The sequence below is a fragment of the Hevea brasiliensis genome, chromosome 8 (assembly GCF_030052815.1).
Source record: "Hevea brasiliensis isolate MT/VB/25A 57/8 chromosome 8, ASM3005281v1, whole genome shotgun sequence".
Lineage (NCBI taxonomy): Eukaryota > Viridiplantae > Streptophyta > Magnoliopsida > Malpighiales > Euphorbiaceae > Hevea > Hevea brasiliensis.
The window spans coordinates 15,465,529-15,487,981 of NC_079500.1; the positions used below are offsets into that span (position 1 = coordinate 15,465,529).

General features: G+C 40.3%; 1 protein-coding gene across 1 annotated transcript; it reads right to left on the bottom strand.

The window, feature by feature from the left end:
• Positions 1-17,908: 17,908 nt before the first annotated feature.
• Positions 17,909-18,901, bottom strand: LOC131182074 (uncharacterized). Its single transcript, XM_058150710.1, has 2 exons — positions 18,779-18,901; positions 17,909-18,106 (listed from the first exon to the last, which is right to left on the bottom strand). The coding sequence occupies exons 1-2, from the start codon at positions 18,899-18,901 to the stop codon at positions 17,909-17,911; spliced, it is 321 nt and encodes a 106-aa protein (XP_058006693.1).
• Between the last annotated feature and the right edge of the window lie 3,552 nt (positions 18,902-22,453).

Below are 22,453 nucleotides of genomic sequence, written 5' to 3' on the forward strand. Positions count from 1 at the left end.
AGTTTCTTTTGACTTTGCTTCTTCCGGAGGAATACCCAACAAATGTGTTAATCGTTTCCAAGTCTGCCTATGCTCAAGGTGTAGGTAGATCTGATTCTACGTCGAGTAAGGAATCTCTAGTAACGCCTGGTATTCTTCCATGGTGGGAACAGTATCGACATCGTTGAAAGAGAAAACCCCATACTTAGGATTCCATACCGCCAACATGGCCTTTAATGCCGAGGCCTGAACTCTAACTCGCATCAAGGTTGCAATCTTCCCATACTTTCCCTCAAATCGTGCCTTGACCTGATCAGGAAATGACCTCCAACCATTAGACAGACCCTCGAGATTGTTCATCCTGACCTCAACTCTGCTCAGGTCCAACGAAGGCAATGAGCTAGCATGTGCTTTGGTGACATTATTCTGTGGGGGTACTGAGCTATGAGCTGATCTGGACCATGGTTTAGCATTTTGAACCTTCTCTGTCGACTGACTCAAGGATGCCATGCTAAAAAAGATGCTTATCCTTTCACAGACTTTAATTTGGTGATGCCTGCAAGAAAAATTTGTTAGCAAGGGAAGTTCGGCTAATTTTGAATTATACTGTTGACAAAGTGCCACCCGCACATTTATCAAAGTAGGAAAAGTGTGTAGGTTTTTTTCAACAGTACGATTCAAGATTACCCTTAAAGTAAAAACAAAAGAAAACAGAAGCAGAGTAGGGTAAGGATAAGCATGCCCCTTTTATCCTAAGATAGGGAAAGTCCTGATACCGGATGGGTGCTACCTAATTGGATAGTTCTATCTTACAAGGTAGCTTACTACGGCTTCCAGCTATCGTGATAGTTTAGCTCAAGGTCTAATTTTCTAAAAGCCACAGGTTCCCAAATTGCCCCTCATCAGAACAAGAGAGCCTCATTCTATCCCCATGATACTGTCGGGAAAATTCCACGGGTATCACAGTAAATAGAATGAGTTTCAATCTGAGCAGAAGCCTTCACGGATACTAACGGGGTAAAACCCACGAGTACCGCTGCATGACCCCCTCCTATTTTCCTAAAAGGGTAAGAAAACCCGGGTATAAGGCTGAAGTGTGTGACGACTTCGTGTGAGTGTTCAGTGTGTGAAGGGACACCTTTACCTCTTCCCAGTATGGGGGAATCTTATCTTTTTCTTTTTCTTTTAAACAAAGAGCGTTGCGAGAAATAAAACAAACAAGACATACAAAACGGTTAGCAGGAATAACAATAATTAACATATAAAATATTGCCGAGTGAGCCCACCTAACTATGATTTGATCGGAAAATTAAATCTACTTTTGGACCTTAGGACCGGGGTTAAGTTGTTCGAAACAAATATCCCCAGTGGAGTCGCCAAGCTGTAGCAAGGTGTTTTACGGTCGCCTGGACGATCACTCACCGAAGTGGGAAAGAGTGAGGAGTCGCCACTTTAATTTTGAGGGAAACTAAAGAAAACCATTTGTGAAGATGAATTGAAATGACACCACTTCAAAACAGAGATTCTAGATTCGGGGTCCGTAAACGGGTGGGGAAGGTGTTAGGCACCCCACCTCGTCCCTTAATGTGGGTAAGCAGATTCAACTTTACGCTCTTTATAAATTAAAATCGATAGTTAGGGGGGGATCGAATGGAATGTTAGTCCTTTAGATAAAAGGAATGTTTGATTTTTCACTAATTTGGAATGCCCAGATACACAAGTAAATGAGACAACCTTAGTGAATTGACGTCGTGTATCGTTTTTGTTTTTGGGATTATTTTGCGTTTTAAAATTTGGTTTGAGAATCGGATAAGAACCCTCCTCCGATCTCTATTAAATAATTATTAAAATTCTGAGTGGAGATCGGATAAGAACCCTCCTCCGATCTCTTTTTAAGTATTTATTAGAATTTTGAATTGAGAATCGGATAAGAACTCTCCTCCGATCTATTTTAAATTATTTATTAAAATTTTAGGTGAGAATCGGATAAGAACTCTCCTCCGATCTCTTTGATATTTATTAAATTTTTTAGCTTGAGGATTGGATAAGAACTCTCCTCCGACCTCTTTTAAATTATTTGTTAAAATTTTAGGTGAGAATCGGATAAGAACTCTCCTCTGATCTCTTTAATATTTATTAAAATTTTTTAGCTTGAGGATCGGATAAGAACTCTCCTCCGACCTCTTTTAAATTATTTGTTAAAATTTTAGGTGAGAATGGGATAAGAACTCTCCTCCGATCTCTCATATTTTGATGGGGGTCGGATAAGGACTTTTACGACCAATTGAAGTTTGATTGCAGCTACACATTATGAGAGCTTAAGACCAAGGGTTCTAATATTCACGAGTGCCAGGGATCGGAATAAGACTTCTTTTAACTCCTTGATACCTCGTGACTAGACAGAGGATACTGAACCGAATTTTATCAACCTCCTGAGTGATCGCCTAGCCAATACCTTTTGATATCCGAATTGTTCTATTCATTTAGCTAATATTTAGTTTTATTTCACTCTGTGACGTTTTCCCAATCATTTTCTATGTTGACCTAATACTTTACGATTTTCCTGACTTGTTATCCAGACCTTCTATTATTTCAAAGAAACGCTTAAAACACAGTTACCTACATTTTGTCTAGTTACTTCTACGCTATTCGGGACCGTAACTCTGATAAGAAGTAATAAAGATTAACCAAAGAATGGACTGATTAACAAAGAAGTAAACTCGAGAATGACCGCCTTCATGTTTTTCTTAAAATACAGTATAAACTTGGTGAAAATTACAAACATAAAAAGAATGAATAAAATATGTAAATAAAGAAGAGCATTTGATAAAGTAGCAATATAAGCACTCACCTGAAGGGAGCCGAATCTACTAAACTAACTACAGAATCACAGAATGTAATAGGACTGTAGGTTGATAGCTGGGGGACTAATGTTCGCCTTGAAATGAAGGATTCTTTGCTAAAATGCAGTCAGGTCAAAATAACCGAGTTTGAATGGAATTGAGCTTAGACAACAGGAGTGGAAGTAAAAGATGACATGCATGTAAAGTGAGAGTGCCACAGGATAATGAACGAACTGAAAATGAAGAGTTTCAGTATTCAAAAATCCCTTTGCAAGAAAACACTTCAGAAAACTGGTTTCAAAAGTTTTTCTTATGAAAGCTAAAAAAAAAAAAAATAGCAGAGTAACGAACTGAATTAAGTTTCAGAGCTCTTCCACTATAGTCACTGCCTTTTGTATTTTTTTTCGTCTCTTTGAACAGTTTTCATGCAGGTATTTATAGGAATTGGGTGCTCCATCTGAAGGGTCAAGATCTATTTTGAGGGAGATAGAGGGTCAAGATTTCAAAGGACATGATCTGAGGCTCAGGAATTAAAGAGAATCAGATCGGATGGTCGAGATCTCCTTCAAAATATTTGTCCTTTTCCTCTTCTAATCTAACGGTCACAAATTCTCTTATTTGGGGCGATCCGATGGCTAGGAATAAAAGGCACCGGTCTTGTCATCTTCTTCTTTGATCTAAAGGCTCTGGGCTCGTCCTTGCAAGTGAGATCAACGGTGGAGATTGGGATGTACAGGACTGTCATGACATACTCGCACTACAAGCATTTGTGGGCGATTCTTAGCGTATGGTGGAGATTTCTGCTCGCAACGCTTTAACTACCTTGGCTCGATTCGATTTACGGCTATTGGGATTTGTCTTATTCTCTTTACCTTCCGATCTCTCCTCTTTCCTGATCTTCTTAACACGCTCCTTTTCGATCTTTCATACCGATCTCCCCTCTTCTGATCTCTATCATTCCGATCCTTCCTTAATCGGGCCCTGGTCAAAACATTAATTCCCCTCGATTCCCGAAGCGTCCGCTTCATTTTCTGCTTAGCAATAAATGCCTGATTCTCCCCTATATATACCCCTGACAGAAAAAACTTTCCTCATTCGATTTTCCTCTCTTCCTTCTTACTTTCCTGTTCTAACTGTTCCGGCAATAGTTCCGGCCATGATTGTGGCTTTTGATCCCTTTCCGATGGACTTCCTTATTCCCCGACTGAAAATTTATGATCCCGGTGAACGGGAAATTATGATAACTGCACTTAATGACCGTGAGAGAACCGGACTAACTTACCGATCTGGATCGAGGACCTCGATCTTATTGACCTCAAATCGTTCGACCGATACAAACGGTGAGCTGATTTCGGGCGAGAAGACTGCTAATATTCCCCTCAACACCGGTGACTGCCCCTTGGCGTTCATCTGGCTCCTCTCCACACTGGGTGTTCCGACAGCGGCTCGGTTTCGAGCGGTAACATCGATGACGACGTCTCTCATCTTCATGGGAGTCATAGTCACCCCATCTGAGCTGTACATCTGTCCGATGTCAACAGCCGGTCTCCTGGTCAAACACATCTTTTGACTCAGCCATAAGACTAGGCTTTGACATAGGCCTTTTAGATAGGATGTTCCACCGGTCTCTAGAGATCGCCCAAATGATGTAATCTTTCAATGTAATCTGATCTCTAGAGATCGCCCAAATGATTTAGTCAGACCTTTAATGTAATCCGATCCCTAGAGATCGCCCAAATGATGTAATCCGATCTTTTGGAAATAAAAATTTTATTTTGTCAATTATCATCTTATTATTATTGCATTGATTATTTTCCGATCTCTGATGTGTTTATCCGATCTGGTTCCTAACTGAACAACCCTTAACTGATCCGCAATTCGAAATATTTATCTTAATATGCCACTCTCTAGTTAGCCGATCTCTTTATGGAATTTTGGAATATTCGAGAAACGTGTCAGAACAGCTGGCGAGTCCCGCTAACCGATGCGTTGCCTGGAACATCGTGAGCATTAAATGCTCGGACGAGTATAAATAGGGGTGGGGGTTAGCCAGTTGCTCTCTTATGCCATTTTCAGTCTCTCGCGAACAACTCCAAAATTCTCTCGTTTTCTCAAGTTCTTCCGACTCCGATCAAGCTCCGGTAAGGGTTTTGATCCTTCTTTTAGTTTAAATTCTTTATTTCCTTTGAAATTGAGCGGCGTCGAAGGTCAGAGAGCGGAGAGCCCCCTTTCCGTTCACGTCTCGTGGTCATCAGACGAAGTCGAAGTGGTTGGACCAAGCGTGCGATCAGAACCTCCTAGGGTCTCCGTTCCAGCTCGGGGGCGGACTGCGCCATCAAGGCTTGTGCCTTCTTCAGGGAGGGAGAATCTTCCTATGGACGAGCTGCCATCAATCTTGCAAGAAACCGACCTGCAGTCGTTCAGCCAGGAGTACAACATCGAGCCTGATTTGTATGAGCTCATCCGGTGTCACGGCGATCTTCGTGCCAATCACTTCTTTGAGGAGGACGATATGACCATGGTGTACGAGGAACAATTAAAAGCCAGGCTGCGGTTCCCTCTCGATGACTTCTTCAAGGAAGTCCTAAAATATCACCAAGTGTGCATAGCCCAGGTTCACCCGAATTCCTGGCGGATCCTAGTAGCTTTTAGGGGCCTTTGCCGAGCCAAAGGGATCAGACCTACAGCTAAGGTATTCGCCGAACTACATCGGGCCGACTCACTAAAAGACGACGAGTATTGGTTCTTCCAGGCGAAACCCCATTGTGGGCTTTTTACCGACCTGCCTTCCTCCCTGAAGAATTGGAAGAACCGCTTCTTTATCTTGAGGAGCAAAATACCGAATGACTTTGAGGGTTTTCCTTGCAGCTGGCGGCACTAGGGCCCCTTACTCCCAAAGCGTATCACCCTGAATAGAGAAGAAGGATTAATAGTGATGGAGCTGAAGGACCAGGCGGGCCGAGAGAAGTTTTCTTGTTTAGATGCAGTGACGGCCGAGCTACACCATTGGACTATACAGCTGGTCACTGGCCAAGATCGCGGGCTTCAGCCCTCTGACCTCGGCATCGGTATTTTCTATATCTCAGATCTTTAGACCTTAGCGATCTCACTGACCTCTTCTTTGTGCAAGTATGGCAAGAGACGAAGCCTCCAAGGAGAACCGGAAGCGAAAGAGGGAGATCTCTCGGAAGGTACGGGAGATGAAGCGAGCTGAGGAAATGCAGACACCCAGGCATGAGCCCGGGGAAATACAAGAAGGCTCGCCTCAACCTTCGGGACCGCCGATCGTAGAAGCTGTCCGATCTCCTCCTCGCCGAGAAGAGCCGCCTCCACCTCCTCCAGTTGCTCTGAGCGCAGAAGGGGGTCCTTCTCAACCTTCCGCCGCCCCTTCTCGTGGCGCTCAAGTGCCGGTCGCCTCGGAGAAGAACCGGACTGTTCGAGAACCTGTGTTTGCCAAAGTCTTGGGATCTTCCATCCGCCGGGAGGATCGGACAGTCGTCTCGGACAACCTTGACGACATCCTGACCCGATCCATGAGTCTGAACGTAGAGTGCTTGGTGAATCAGCACATAGTTTGGGAAAAGGCTCACCGCCTGGGTAAGGAGGTCGAGAAGAAGAGTCAGGAAGTGGCTTCCCTCCGATCCCAACTCTCATCCGCTCAGGATTACATATCTCAAATTGAGGGGCGGATGAAGTTCTATGAAGACAAGCTGGCCGAGCAAGCTCATGTTCTGGCTGAGCGAGATCATGCTCTTAGAGAAGTTCAGGCGCTCCGAGCCGATGAAGCTGCTTAACTCGCTCACCTTGCTGAGGAGCTCAAGGCGAAAGAAGAAGAGCTGGTGACTGGAGTGGCCGGCGCTTATGTGAATGCTCACAGAGACCTCCTGGCCGAGCTCAAGAAGCGTTATCCTGAGGAGGACTTCTCCTAGATGGCCAACCTGGCTCCCGAGGATGAAGGTGAGGATAGCGAGGAGGAGGCTGAGGGTGAGAGAGGAGATGGACAAAATGTATATCAGGCTGGGGGTGATCCTCCAGCTGAATGACTTGTACAAATTCTGAAATGGAATGAAATGAAATGCTTCTTTTGTTCGGTGAATGGTTGTGATCGGAAAATTTCTAAATTATTTAAACACTTGACTGTCTAAGTTTATTGAAATAACTAAAAGTGGTTATTAATCTAAGTGTAAGAGGTCGGAAAACATAATGAGCATGAGATCGGCAGGGAACTAACGCTAAACGGGACTTGATTAAAATTGGAAATTTGGGTTTGAACTTTTAAGATCGGGATCATCATTAAACCGGGGTGGAACCTTAACTTGATTATTCCTAACCTTTTAAAAGGGAGGTCGGCAATAAAACTGGTGACATAAAGTTCTAGTGTTGGTTCGATTTTGTCTGACCAGAGAGATCGGGAATGTAGTTGACTGGTCAGGATATTTGACAATTGGCTTGAGAGATCGGTGAGTGATTTGAGAGACCGGTAAGGCTTTAACTGATATGAGGACTTAGCATTGATTCAATTCTTTGTGAAGAGAGATCGAAAACATGGTTAACTGGCAAGGAGAGATCGGAAATGTAATTGGCTGGCAAAGGGAGGCTTAATGCTGAGGATCGATTTTGAAGTTTATTGATTCTAGGGATCAGCCGAAATATGGTGTCGACAATAATCATTGTGATAGCACTTGAGATTCATTGTGAATTTCTTTCCTCTTAATTTAAAAAAAAAATTATTATAAAAAAATTAAAAAAAATGGAAATAAAAAAAAAGAATATTGGATGCACTTTGAGTTTCATGATTAATATTATTCTCATATTTTGTTTTCCTTATTCCGTTTCTTTGTTAACAACAATTTTACCTTATTTGACCCTATTACAATCCTTAAAAGAGCTAATGATTCCTTGAAAAATGCTTGTTACATTAGTGGAGTTAGATATTTTATGCTTGCATATGGGTTTGGCAATATAATCCTCCATACATTACTCACCATCTATTTGAGACACATTGGCTATCTATTTCATTTAGGTTTGTTTAGGCACAATTGACTCTTGTAGCTGGTTGGTATTTGTTGCTTGGGTTGATTGGTTAATTCTTAGCTATTCTGTAATTGTTGAGAGTGATTGCTTCATTCTTTGTGCTTTGTTGGTGGGAATTTGGAATGTTGGTGGCTAAAGGTAAGTTGGTGGTTTGAATTAGTGATTTTTTTTTTTTGTGCTTTCAAAGACTGATTCTATTCCCTTCCAAATGAGTTTTAATGAAATTTTGCTTGGGGACAAGCAAGAGTTTGAGTATGGGGGAATTTGATGCATGCATTTTATATCATCATTTAGGTATAATTTTTGCACATAATTTACCCTTGTTCATAGCTATTACTATAGATATTAGCATATATTTAGTCAATTTTGCCTTTTTACACTTCTTAGTTTAATTTTTAGAATTTATTTGTTTTGTAGGTTAAATTTAGAGAATTTTGGTTTATTTTGATCAGAGCAGCCGTTTGGAAGAAATTAGAGTTGAATTGCAAAATTTTAAAGTTGAGTTAAAGAAACCGAAAGTTGCACAACCTGTGACACAGCTTGTGTCACAGGTTTTGTCGATTGCTGTGTCACAGGTTGTGCCGATTGTCAGATATGAAGTTTTTCTTGGGCAGACAATTTCACAACCTGCGACACAAGGTGCGACACAACCGATTCAGCTTGTGTCGTTTTAATGAAAATGGCTGACGTGGCACTTTCGTCCCTCTGATTTAATACATCACTTTCTCCGATCTTACGCTTTTACCCATTCTAGGCGCACTCGAACCATATAAAAACTTCTTTTTCTCTTTCTCACCATGAGAAAAAAGAAGAGAGATTTTACAAGAGAGAGAGAGAGGAAGAGAAGCTCGTGAAATCGTTTTGCAGCAGCAGCAGATGACGTTTTCTGCAACACTCCAACAGCAGATTCTTCATCATTTTACTGAGTTTTTCTATTCCTTAGCTTAGATTTTCATTATTTCTTCATTTATATTCTTGGGTTTGTCTTAAAACCATAATTTGTGAGTAGATTTTTGAGATTCTAGAGATGGGTTTATAAATATTGCTTTGTATTGTGGTTTTTGAACTGATTTAGTCATTTAAATGAGATTTGCTGCATTTTGATTTATTGCTTGTGAGCTTGTTGCCTTGATTGATGAATGGGCCCTCATTAAGTTAAGTTTTAATCCTTAATAGATGGACTGAAAAGTGAATGTTTGGGATAGATAATCTTGCAATAAACTTAGTTTTCTTGGTGTTAGAGATAAGCTAAGAGGATTAAGGGGACTTTCAAAAATCAATTAAAGCTTTAATTGGGTTTTAATCAGGTTTGAAATACCGTGAAAACAGGGTTTGATTTGATGAATACCAGCTTTGAAATGCTTGAAAAAGGTTTTAAAGAACTAAGAATTAATTTCCCTCAAAATTGCAGTTCTCATGTGTGTGGCTAAATTGGGGATAAACCACATGCAAACAATATTGAAAACCCTATCTCTAGAATCACTTTAATTTTTATTGAATTTAGAATTAAATTCCTCCCAATTTCATAATTAGCAATTTCAATTTAAATTTTGGTAATCTAGTCTAATTAATTTAGTTAATTGTTTGATTTAGTTTAAATTCCTCAAATACCAATTTTAATTTTAAATTTCATTTTTAATATCTTTAAATTTTACCATTCTAATTAGCTTATTCCTTTAACTCCAATTTAAGCACAATTCCCTATGGGAATGATATTTTTAAAACTATAGTATTGTGACCAGTGCACTTGCGGAAGCTATTTCACAGCTAACACATCAGCATATGATGAAGTGGATCAAGAGTCGATTACTATTGATACAAAGTTGATAAATTTAGCCAAAAGTGATGAAAAACAAGAAAAAAGAAATAGCAGAAACCAAAGGAAGAAAAAATTTATAAAAATCTAAATTTTGAAGTGAAGAATTACCCTCAAAAGCAGCACAAGGAAAAGAGGGATGGAATAAGCAAATGGAAGTGTCATCTTTCTCGATCCTCTCTCTAAGCTTCTATAGAGTTCTTGTTTAGTACTGTGAGAATCCAAAAGCCATGTCTTGCTTATATAAGCCTGTAAGAGACATCAGGACGAGATTATTGGAGCCTTCTCAAAAGTATTGATGCATAAGGTTCAAATTACATTGGACTTTTTTATTTTCTCTCTCTCTCTCTTGAAAGCTAGTTGGAGTTGACTAAAAAATATGTACAATGAATTTCATCGACACAATTAACTAAAATAAAAATGACTTTCTCGTGTTTATTTTGTTCCAAATAACAAAAGTTAAATTCCATAACTTATAAATATTATCATTTACAAATTTGTATGTTTGTTATTATGGCAAAATCTATCATATGTTATATTAGTATTAGTATTTATGTATTTATAATAGGCTACATATAGAATTTAAATAAGGAAAATAAGAACAGATGGAAGAAACCCATATTAGTTTTAGTACTTCTGTTCGGTTTATTTGGTTTCTCTCTTATTTAATTTGGCTTGGTATGTTAAATTGGTAGTACAATTACCCAAGATGGTTGATTTAATTGATAAGAATGAGAATTCTCTTTCTTTATTAATCAGATTCAATTCTTTCGTGAACATTTGAGGATTATTTATCTTGATTTATTAATAAGATTAAACGAAGAAGAGAATTAGTCTCCATACATAAAAATCGACTTAAAAGTACTCTTAACAAAAGTTTTTGTATTTTTAAATTATGGCATCAAAATTAAATTTTATTTCTTAATGATTTAAAAAATAAAACTCTTTGTGTTATCGAATATATTTAAAATAAATAATTTTAAAGTATTTTCAAATAATATGCTTTTAATTTTTTTTTTAATTGTAAAAAATGAAGGCTCTCTGTGTACGATGGTCATAGCCTTCTTAGATCTAAATTCAGAGTTATTCGTTGACGTTTTTAATTTAACTCAATCATATAAGAATAGATCTATAAGTTGAGAGAAGGGAGATTGAGGTGGCTTGGTCATGTGAAGCGTAGACATACGGAGGCTCCAGTTAGACAAGTAGAGCACATTAGGTTAGAGGATAGAAAGAAAAAAAGGGGTAGACCTAAATTAACTTGGAGGAGAGTAGTACAACATGATTTAGAAGCATTACACATTTCTGAGGATTTAACCTAAAATCGTTCAGAGTGGAAAAAGAGAATCCATATAGCCGACCCCAAATTTTTGGGATAAAGGCTTAGTTGAGTTGAGTTGAGTATATAAGAATAGATCTACTACTAAATCTATGGTGACATCAAATGAGATGAACCATTAGATAATTTACTCTCTTCTTTCATAGCAATCTAAAATAAATACAATATTTAGATATTATATTAGTGTAAAGAGTCAAAATGAAAAAAAAAAAAAGAAAAACTTATTGAATCTATTTAAAAATTTAAAGTTGTAAAAATTTTTGAATTGAATCGAATATATCAAGCACCGCTTCAGTCTCTAGAAAGATCTTTACATTGATAAATTCAAATTTGCTTTCTTCCTTTTGCACCATTTGTGCCACAAATAAATAAATAAATTATAATTCTATTGGAATTTCAATAAATTTTGCAGCTAATTAACAATCTTTCACGCAGTAGCAATATCACTCAACATTTATCCTAAAGGCATGGCTTCTACTTTTAGGATATGAATCTTCATCTTCTCTAAAAGAACAAGGCTTTTCCTCATCAATTCTCCCAATCTTTCCCAATCCAACACTGTAACTTCTCCCAATATCACTACACTCGATTGCCGTTCGTCTTACCTCTAGCCTTTGCATATTATTCATATTCAATGATTCCCTTCTAGTACTTCTCTGAAAAAATTGTCCGAATTCCTCATTTTGGTTGGTTCCTTGTGATGAAGAGCCAACAAAACTGAAACTCCTAGGCAAGTACACACTTTGAGACACCGCCGGACCACCAAATACCACGGTGGTATAGCCAACCCTTCCGCCACACTCTACCATGCTCTTCATGTAGAAATCTTTGGCCTTGCTGAGAATTTTAATGGGTGCTAATATGATTTGCATCAACAGCTTGCTTTGCTTGTCTGCTTTGCTCCTCATTGTTGCACCTAGCTAGATATATATTTTTAGCCTCTTCTTGTAATCAAGCTCAGGTATAAGAATACGGAACTGGGTTTTTGAAGAAGATTACTAGCAAATTTTGAATGGATTGTAGAGATCTGTGTGTGTATATATACATGGTGGTTAGGGGTTTTAAATTATATGATTAGATTGTTTCTTCCAAGTAAATTATATATTGGCAGGTTGAATGGAACAAAAACAAGTCTGCATATGGACATTTTCAAACCAGGAAAAAAAAAAAGGAAGAGTGAATGAAAAGTTCAAATGCAAATAAACATGTATATAATTCCATAACAGTTTAACATCATTTAAAGAAAATAACTAGTTTTTATTATATGCCTACGTGTTCTTAATAAATTCAAATTTAAATAATAATAATAATAATAATGATAATAATTATTCTCATTATTATTATTATTATTATTATTATTATTATTATTATTATTATTATTATTATTATTATTATTATTATTATTATTATGTCTAAATATATTTGTGTAAAACAAAATAATTAAATAAATGAACCATGATTTCCAAAATATAATAACCCAATAATGATGGAAATAGAATCTGAAAATTTTTTATACCCAGAATTTTAGAATTGAATAGTTTAGCACCAGAAGAATTATTGACTATCTTTTCCCAATTCTCATTTAATTTTTATTTTAAAATTTATGAATATTTAGTGAATCAACATATATTTGAACTTAACACCTCTATTTAATGTTTTATTAAAAAAATTAAAAAAAAAAATCTAATTAAATTAGACCCGATTGTCACCTTAACTATTTCTCATGGTTCTCTTTCTCAAGGTTCTCTTTCTGGTGTTTCTAAAAATAAGAGAAGAATGCGTCATGCACCAAAAGTTTGACTTTTTTACGAATTTGTTGCGAGGGAATGGTCAACGGTAGCAGGAGCTGAAAATTAAATGCTGAAAATTAAAATCAATTTAGATCAAGGAACCAGAGGTTGATAACAAGAAATTTAAAATCACCTTAGATCAAGGAACCAGACGTTGATTACAGGAAATTTAAACGCTGAAAATTAAAATCAACTTAGATCAAGGAACCAGAGGTTGATTAACGGGAAATTAAATGCTGAAAATTAAAATCAACTTAGATCAAGGAACCAGAGGTTGATTAACAGGAAATTAAATACTGAAAATTAAAATCAACTTAGATCAAGGAACCAGAGGTTGATTAACAGGAAATTAAATGCTGAAAATTAAAATCAACTTACAAAGCAAGTCTAACCTGACACGAGAAGTTCTTCCGCGACGAAGTGTACTTAACAGGATCGCGAAGATAGACGATTAATGGAGGACGAGTTGCAAGACTTAACCCATTATTCTTTGTTACTTACTTACTTCTCATAATTCCCTTTCTGCTCTTGACTTCCTTATTTTGCGAAAAGTGCCCTCGCGGGTTTTCACTTTCCCTTTTGCCCATCTGACTAGAAGCGCCCTTCCAGGTTTTCACCTCTAGTTTTTTTTTTTTTTTAGGGCCATTCCCTACAAATCTCATAATAAAGTACATGAGGTTATCAATATTCAAATCCTAATCTTATGACAAAATTTTAACAGATTAATAGCGCATTAGATAAAGAGGTTGAAAAAGGACAATATTAAAGTGTGAGTATACGGGAAAGATAAAAGCAAAAAGACAAATGCGAAGAAAATATATCAAAATGACTTTATTATGGTTTGGAAAATAAAGGTACAGTTTCAAAGGAAAAAGGGGTACAGGGACATATCTCACAGATTCCTTGTAGTTAGCTTTGAAGTCCTTTAACTGCCATTATTTCAAGTATTCTACTGATGGAGAATCATGTCGTGATGGTTTATTTTCCTTCCCTGGTCCCATATCTTCTTCCTTATTTCTCCATTTTCTAGTTCTAAGGGCGCCCTTTCGGGTTTTCACCCTTAGATTTCTTTTTTTTTTTTTTTTTGCTCGCTTTTTCAGGGCGCCCTTTCGGGTTTTCACCCTTCACTCATTTTACAGAAAGCGCCCTTCCGGGTTTTCGCCTTCTTTCGCATTGCTAGGAGCGCCCTTTCGGGTTTTCACCCCCACCTCTCCTTTTTTTTCTTTTTTTTTTTTTTTTTTTTTTTTTTTTTTAGGCATAGTACCTTTTGACAGTGTCGGCATTCACGGGTCTTGGAAGTTCTTCACCGTCCATGTGGGTCAAAATCAAGGCCCCACCAGAAAATGCCCTTTTGACCACGTAGGGTCCCTCATAAGTTGGTGACCATTTACCCCGGGTATCATTTTGATTCGGGAGCACTTTCTTCAGGACTAGGTCCCCGGTTTGAAATTCGCGTGGGTGAACGCCTTTGTTAAATGCCCTGGTCATTCTTCTCTGATATAACTGCCCATGACATGCTGCCGCTAGCCTTTTCTCGTCTAGCAAATCTAATTGGTCTAACCTTGACTGGATCCATTCTGACTCATCAATCCCTGATTCCTTCAGGATCCTTAGGGAAGGAATTTCAACTTCAATAGGCAGTACAGCTTCCATCCCGTAAACCAGTGAGTATGGGGTTGCCCCAGTTGATGTCCTTACAGAAGTCCAGTATGCGTGAAGAGCGTAGGAAAGCATATCATGCTAATCCCTATAAGTGACTGTCATTTTTTGGATTATTCTCTTGAGATTTTTGTTTGCAGCTTCCACTGCTCCATTCATCTGGGGACGGTATGGTGAGGAATTGAGATGTTCGATCTTGTATTGATCACATAATCTTTGGATCTTCGGACCATTCAAATTCTTGGCATTGTCAGTGACGATTTCACTGGGGAGGCCGTGTCGGCAAATGACATTATTTCTGAGGAACTTGAGAAATGTGTTCTGCGTGATGTGGGCATATGATGTCACTTCGACCCATTTAGAAAAATAGTCGATAGCTACCAGGATAAATCTATGCCCATTGGATGCCTTAAGGTTGATGGGACCAATCACATCGATGCCCCACATTGCGAATGGCCATGGTGAGACGAGGTTGAACAATTGGTGAGGCGGGACATTTATTGGATCCGCGTAGATCTGACATTTGTGACACTTTCGAAAGTACTCAATACAATCCTTCTCCATAGTAGTCCAGAAGTATCCTCGTCGCAAGATTTGCTTAGCCATCATATGCCCATTAGCATGGGTAGCACAGTTCCCCTCATGAGTTTCGAAAAGGATTCTCTTTGCTTCTTTTGCATCCACGCATCTCAACAATTCACCGTTTGAGCTCCTTTTGTATAAGATTTCTCCACTGGGGAAATATCCCAAAGCTAATCTCCGGATCATTCTTCTTTCGTTTCTACTTGCCCCTGGAGGGAATTCTCTGGTTTTGATGTAAACCTGGATGTCATGATACCAAGGTTTACCGTCAGTTTCTTCCTCGATCATAAAGCAGTATGCTGGCTCACTCCTTGCTTTGATCTGCAGTTCCTGAGTCGTCTGCCCTTCTTCTATTTGAGCCATGACAGCCAGGGTGGCTAAGGCATCCGCGAATTGATTTTTGTCCCGACTGAGGTGAGTGAAAGAAATTTCTTCAAATTTCTTGATCAATTCCAGTAGTTACTTCTGATATGGGATTAACTTCGGATCCTTGGTTTGCCATTCTCCCTTGACTTGATAAATGATCAGGGCTGAATCTCCATATACCTCTAACTTCTTGACTCTCATTTCGATGGCAGCCTGTAATCCTATCACACAAGCTTCGTATTCTGCAACGTTGTTGGTGCAGTTAAACCTCAATTTGATAGCTATCGGGAAGTGTTTCCCATCTGGGGATACCAACACAGCCCCAATTCCATTATCGGACAAATTGACAGCTCCGTCAAAATACATTTCCCATACATCAGTGGATTCTTTTTCCTCGTTCTCTACTTCGTTAACATGCTCATCAGGGAATTCAAAATCCAAGGCTTCATAATCTTGGATAGGGTTCTCTACCAGGAGATTAGCGATTATGCTACCTTTTACTGCCTTCCGGATCATGTAGACAATATCATATTGGGAGAGTATGACCTGCCATTTGGCTATCCTTCCTGGCACAAATGGGCTTTCGAACACATACTTAATAGGATCCATCCTGGAGATGAGCCATGTCTTATGATTCAACATGTAGTGTTTAAGCCGATTTGCTATCCAGGCTAACGCGCAGCAAGTTTTCTCTAGGAAAGAGTACCTTGACTCACAATCATTGAATTTCTTGCTCAGGTAATAAATAGCCCTCTCCTTTCGGCCGGTATCATCATGCTACCCCAGAACACATCCCATTGAGCTTTGTTGGACTGCCATATACAGAATTAGCGGCCTTTCCGCCACCGGAGGAACCAATACTGGTGGGTTTGACAAGTACTGCTTAATTTTCTCGAAAGCCTCTTGACAAACGGAATCCCATTGAGTGGTGTTGTTCTTTCGAAGTAATCTAAAAATAGGCTCAGCTTTAGCAGTGAGGTTGGAAATAAATCTAGAGATGTAGTTCAACTTTCCCAGGAAACTGCGCACCTACCTTTCTGTTTTTGGGGATGGCATCTCTTGAATAGCTCGAACTTTGTCTGGATCTACTTCTATTCCCTTCTCACTCACTACGAATCCCAACAACTTCCCAGATCTAGCCCCGAATATGCATTTGGCCTGGTTCAGTTTCAGCTGATATTTCCTGAGTCTCTCGAATACTTTCCTCAGCACCTGCACATGGCTTTCTCCTCCCCTGGATTTGATGATCATATCATCCACGTACATCTCCACTTCTTTATGCATCATATCGTGGAATAATGTGACCATAGCACGTTGGTAGGTAGCGCCAGAATTCTTTAACCCAAAAGGCATGACCCGGTAACAAAATACCCCCCATTGAGTGATAAAAGCAGTTTTCTCCTTGTCTTCCTCATCCATTGGGATTTGATTGTACCCCGATACCCCATCGATACACATACATCTGCCCAATCCTGCAGCATTTTCAACTAGCACATCTATGTGTGGGAGAGGGAAATCATCTTTCAAGCTTGCTTTGTTAAGATCCCTGTAATCAACGCACACCCTGACTCTCCCGTCCTTCTTCATTACCGGGACAACGTTAGCTATCCATTGAGGATATTTGACTACTTCCAGAAACCCAGCATCATATTGCCTTTTGACTTCATCCCTAACTTTGAGCAGCGTGTCAGGGTTCATTCTTCTTAGTTTCTGCTTTACCGGGATTGTCCCCGGAATTAGGGGAATTTTGTGTGTCACTATATGAGGGTCCAAACCAGTCATATCATCATAGCTCCATGAAAACACGTCCAGGAATTCTTTGAGCAAACTGACCATATCTTCTAATTCTCCACTCTCCACAACCTTAAGTTCCCTTTTTATTTCTTCTGTGCCTAAATTCACGATGTGTGTTTCATCCCCGCAAGGTACTAGGGAAGGTTCATCTTTTTCATCCCTTTCTTCTACGAGTTCTCCCTCAGAATCACTTGAAGTAATGGCAGTTATGGGGATTTCAAAATTAACCGGAGGAATTTCTGAGTCTATTGATTTATTAGGTGTTAATTGATGAATGGTCCTGAAGAAATGAAAGCGGACCATATGATAAGAATGGATTTCAAAAAGGAAAGGAGAAGAGAATGCGCTATTAATTCATTAATATATATAACATAAGAAAAGGGTCCATTTACAGTATTACACTTGTCACCATGGACAAAATGATTAAGTGTTGATAACCAAAAGTACTTTACTCGAAATTGAGTACAGGGATGTCCTCTGCTGTCCAGTTGTCCAGTTCTTGCCCTTCAGTTATTGGTGAGACTAGAGCTTTATACAAGGAATCGAGATGGATGACATCAATGGATGGTTCATCGGGCGATTCTTTAGTTTCTGCCGACTTTTCAATAACCGGTTTGGTGAAGACCTCTGTAATTTTCAGGACTACCTTCATTTTCCTGATTTTCTGCTCAAATCTTTGATCCCGAAGCATACTTCTCATCCAGAATCATCCATCCACGAGGGCGTCTTCCTCATAACCTAAACCACAACGACCAACCTTTTGGATAGCTGGTATAGGTTCGACAATCCCCTGTAATGTAGCACCTAACCCTTTGCCCATTTCATACCCATTCTTCAGCATCACCTTGGCTACCATAGCCGTAGCCTCTTCATTTCTGGAGGTGGTTTCTTGTAATTCAAGAGCCTGGAAAGAGCTTTCCAAGGATTCCTCGGTTGCTTCCACATAAGGAAGTGATTGCGGCTTGGTGACCAGCATGGCTTCCTCCACTTTCACAGTGATGATTTTGCCGTCCATAATGTATTTAATCTTCTGGTGCAAAGTCGAAGGAACGGCATTTGCTAAATGGATCCAAGGCCTCCCTAGCAACATAGTGTATGCAAGTTCAATGTTCATCACTTGGAACGTGACGTTGAAAGTGCATGCGTCAATTTGGAGTGGCAAGTCTATGTCTCCCAGCACTTCCCTCTTTGTACCATCAAAAGCTCTTACCACCATAGCACTTTGACATATGTTTGACCGGTCAACCGGTAGCCTAGCCAAGGTGGCATTAGGCAGTAAGTTGAGCGCAGATCCATTATCAATAAGGACCTTGGCAACTATGCAACCTTTACATTTCACTGGCACATGCAGAGCCTTAGTGTGCGTTAAGCCTGCCGGGTCTATCTCTTCTTCTGAAAAAGTGACAAAGCTGGATGCCTGAATTTGTCCCACTATCTTTTCGAACTGCCCCGGTGTGATGTCGAGGTTCACGAAGGCCTGATCCAGAATTTTCTACAGGGCTTGACGGTGCACCTCTTAGCTCAGAATTAGGGACAATAGTGAAATTCGAGCAGGTGTCTTCCTTAACTGTTCAACCATGTCGTACTCACTTTGCTTCATTATTTGAAGCAACAGTTCTTCCTGTTCTTTTGGTTCCATAGGTTCTTCTTTCTCCGCTTTCTCAGCCTCCTCTTCCGTATTTTCTCGTGGCTCTCCCATTTTTACTTTCCCTCTCTTCTTTTCCCTTTCTTCACTCCCGTAACATCTCCCACTTCGGGTTATAAACTCAACTTCTTGCTCAAGTGGGGAGGATTTTGTGGCAGTGATGGGCTGGGGGTTTGATTGGGGAGTAGCATTGCTAGAAGGTCCGACGTAAGTCATCTTGAAGTGTTCATGAGGAGTGAAGCATGGTTTAGGAGGGGCTGAGGGTGAAGCTAGGCTAGGACCCGGTGTATTGCTTAATGCTCCTTGGGTGAAAACTTAGAAGTTATAGTTCCAAGGTACAGCATGGGTGTTTGTGACTGGGAGCTGGGGCGGGGTTTGGATAATTGTTACTGGTGGTGATGAAGCCGGGGCAGAGAAGGTCATTTTGTGGTTAGAGGTGGAGGCATTCTGGCCGAACCGGGCTGTATTTACTCCGCCCTCCATTTTTGACCTTGCTTGGCATCTTAAGATTTTGAGGGATAGCAAGTTCTGGACCTCTTGTTTGAATTCCTCACAATTTTGCAGCTCATGGTTAGCTGCTTCTCCATGATAGGGGCATCCCGTATTGTCTTCAGGTTCTGGCGTTTGAGGGTAGAGGTATCCTTCCTTTACTGCTGTTGTAAAAATTTCCTCAAAGTGAGGAATCAGTTGATCTACCTCCAAGGTTGACCCTTCTCCTTCCGAATCTATCATATTCGCACTATTGCCCGTACCATGATTGGGCAATGGGTTTGAGGTGACATTGGGGAGGGAGCCATTCCCTTCGATTTTCAGCCACCCGTTTCTAATTAAAGCGTGCACCCTTCCCCTGAGTGCTCCACAATTATCAGTAGAGTGTCCTTGTGCCCCTCCATAATACTCGCACCGGGCACCGGCATCATACCACCTGGGATATGGCGGCTGAATTGGGTCAAGGGGAATCGACACTATTTGATTTATACCGACGAGGTATCGGTATATTTCACTGAGTGGGAGGGGAAGAGGTGGATCAGGGTTTCTTTGGGGTCTTGGGTTGTTTTGGGGTGGTCTGGGTTGAGTGGGTTGTGGAGGAGGTCTGGGCTGGTAAGTTGACGGTGGCGGATATTGTGGGCGTGGGTGAGGATAATTTGGGAGAGGGGGTGGAATATTTGCAATGGTTGGGCCATGAGGGGGAGAATATGGCTGGTAGTTATTTGGAGGTAATGAAAATTGGGTGTTCTGTCGAGTGATGGAATGCACATCACCCTCTTTCTTTTTGCCAAAACTAGTAGTTTTCTTTGTAGGATTCTCAGTCAACTCCTACAGTCGTCCCATCCTTAGGTTAGCTTCTATCCTCTCGCCAGCTTGGATAATGTCTGAGAAGCTGTTGGAGGAATTTCCAATCATCAGATTGAAATAAGGAGCCTTCAACGTCTCAATGAACAAGGAGCATAGTTCATTGTCAGTCACTGTAGGATACACTTCTGAAGCCTTCTCTCTCCATCTCTGGGCATATTCTTTGAAGCTTTCCCTATCTCTCTGCACCAGGTTTTGGAGGTCTCTCCTTGTGGGGGCCACGTCGCAGTTGAACTTGTATTGTTTTAGGAAAGCGTCGGCCAGATCTTTCCAAGAGCGCAATTTGCTCCTGTCCAACTGAATACACCATCTCAGGGCTGCACCGGAGAGACTCTCGTGAAAGAAGTGAACCAGGAGTCTATCGTCTTCCGTCAGGGTGGACATTTTGGCAATATAAGTGGCCAAGTGAATGCGAGGGTCTGAATTCTCGGTGTATTTATCGAAGTCCGGGACCTTGAACTTAGGCGGCACCACCACATCAGGCACCAATCTTAGTAACGCCACATCAACTGAACCATACATGTTCAGTCCCTCTATTGCTCTTAATCTCTCTTCTAGAGCGGACAGCTTCTCATTTTCTCTTGTCTTATTTTCTCCTTCTGCTGCATGAGACATTCCCCTAGTTGGGAAATGATGGGCAGAATGAACCTGAGGGATCAGGATTGAAGGGTGTGGTTCGGTATTTAGGACAGCCAGGTAATAGGAGAAAGGTGGGTCATTATTCAGGGGAGCCGGATTGATGGTGATTGTCGGATCTGGGATGGGTGGCTGAAAGGTGAAAGAGGCTGAAGCATGATGAGAATCAACCGTCGTAGGAGGTGGGGGAGGTAGTGGTAAGTTAGGCTCTGAGGCAGGCTTATTTTGGGACATCTCCCTCATTAGTCTCATGAGCTCTGAGACCTGGTCTTTCAACTCAGACACTTGTCCTTGTAGGTTCTAGACTTGTTCCTGGTCTTCCATTAGCCTTCTTGTTCGTGATCTTGTTAAGTACACTCGTCTGGGTTGAACTGCGTGTCTGGTCAGGCTTGCTTTGTTTGAAGCAATATTGATTTTCTGTAGGAGTAAAAAAAGTTTTTAATAAATTTCGAATTTGTAAAAAAAAAAATTGAAGGTCCTGGTTTGGACAAAGGATACAGTGGCATCTGAGAGCCAAAAATGAAATCTGCAGAAGAATAATTGCATCAATTTTATCATGGCATCGTTCGATAGTCCGACGGTGAATGACTGGATTGAATGCGCATCTATGATACCTGTCCATATGGCGCATCCAATTTTTCGCATAACCCTAGCGAGGGGGTTCCTATGGGAGTCATACTATTCATTCACAATTTTGCTAAACAATGGCCCAAAAGTTGTTCCATTAATTGAATAATTCATACATGGCATTCTTTACATTGGTCTAGGCTCAGGGAGGTTCTTTATAATGTAATGACATTTCCTGAGATACTCATATAGCCTTTCTTCTTGTCTGGCGGGGTTGAACATCTTCAGGGCATACTCGGATTCAGGTAGGAGTTCTTGTTTCCCCTGTGCTATCATTCTTTCCAGCTGGTCAACATTTTCTTTAGCTCTTGATAGAGAGTGACTTGTTTTTCTTTTTCCTTCCTTTCTTTAGCACATTCCCTCAGGATATCATTGATAAGCTGCGCTTGTTCCTTCAGTTCGAGTTTTTTCTTTTTGCTTTCTTGTTTATACTCCTTTATAAGTATCTCCTGGTATTTCATTTTCTCTTGTAGCTTGCCATTCTGTACTTCTGCTTCTTTCATTGCAGCTTGGAGAGAGCTCTTTTCCCTTTCCCATCGTGTTTCTTGCTCTTCAAACCCCATCTTTTCGGTCCTTGCCTCTTCCCTGAGCCTTCTTACTTTTCTTTTGAGGATCTGCTGTTGGTCCTCTAACTGTTTTATTCGCTCTTGTGATTGCGAGTTTTCGGTATTCGTCTTTTGTAGAGAGTCGGCCAAACGAGTGCTAGCTTCTTCTGAAAGGATATTTTGACGGGGGTCGCTGCCTTCGAATTTGGTTGGATCTGCCGTTAGGTGTCCTTGATCCCTGCCAACCCTCCATTTAAGATAATTGCCCGTGACGCTTGGACCTTTAGGCGACCTTTCCATCATAGTGATGTTTTTCCAGGATTTGCGAGCTACTTTCAATTCTTCTTCATTATCGAGCTCATGATAGAAATGACCTCGGTGGTATTCTTCAATACTGATTGCGGACTGGGTTGAACCGAACTGCCTCATTACTAATGCTGGGATG

Excerpts from the sequence above, each read along its gene's own strand:
- LOC131182074 (XM_058150710.1), bottom strand. The coding sequence starts at position 18,901 with ATGGGAGAGCCACGAGAAAATACGGAAGAGGAGGCTGAGAAAGCGGAG. Across the intron at positions 18,107-18,778 it reads AGCAAAGTGAGTACGACATG|GCTCTTGAATTACAAGAAAC; the intron begins GTTGAACAGTTA and ends AGCTCTTTCCAG.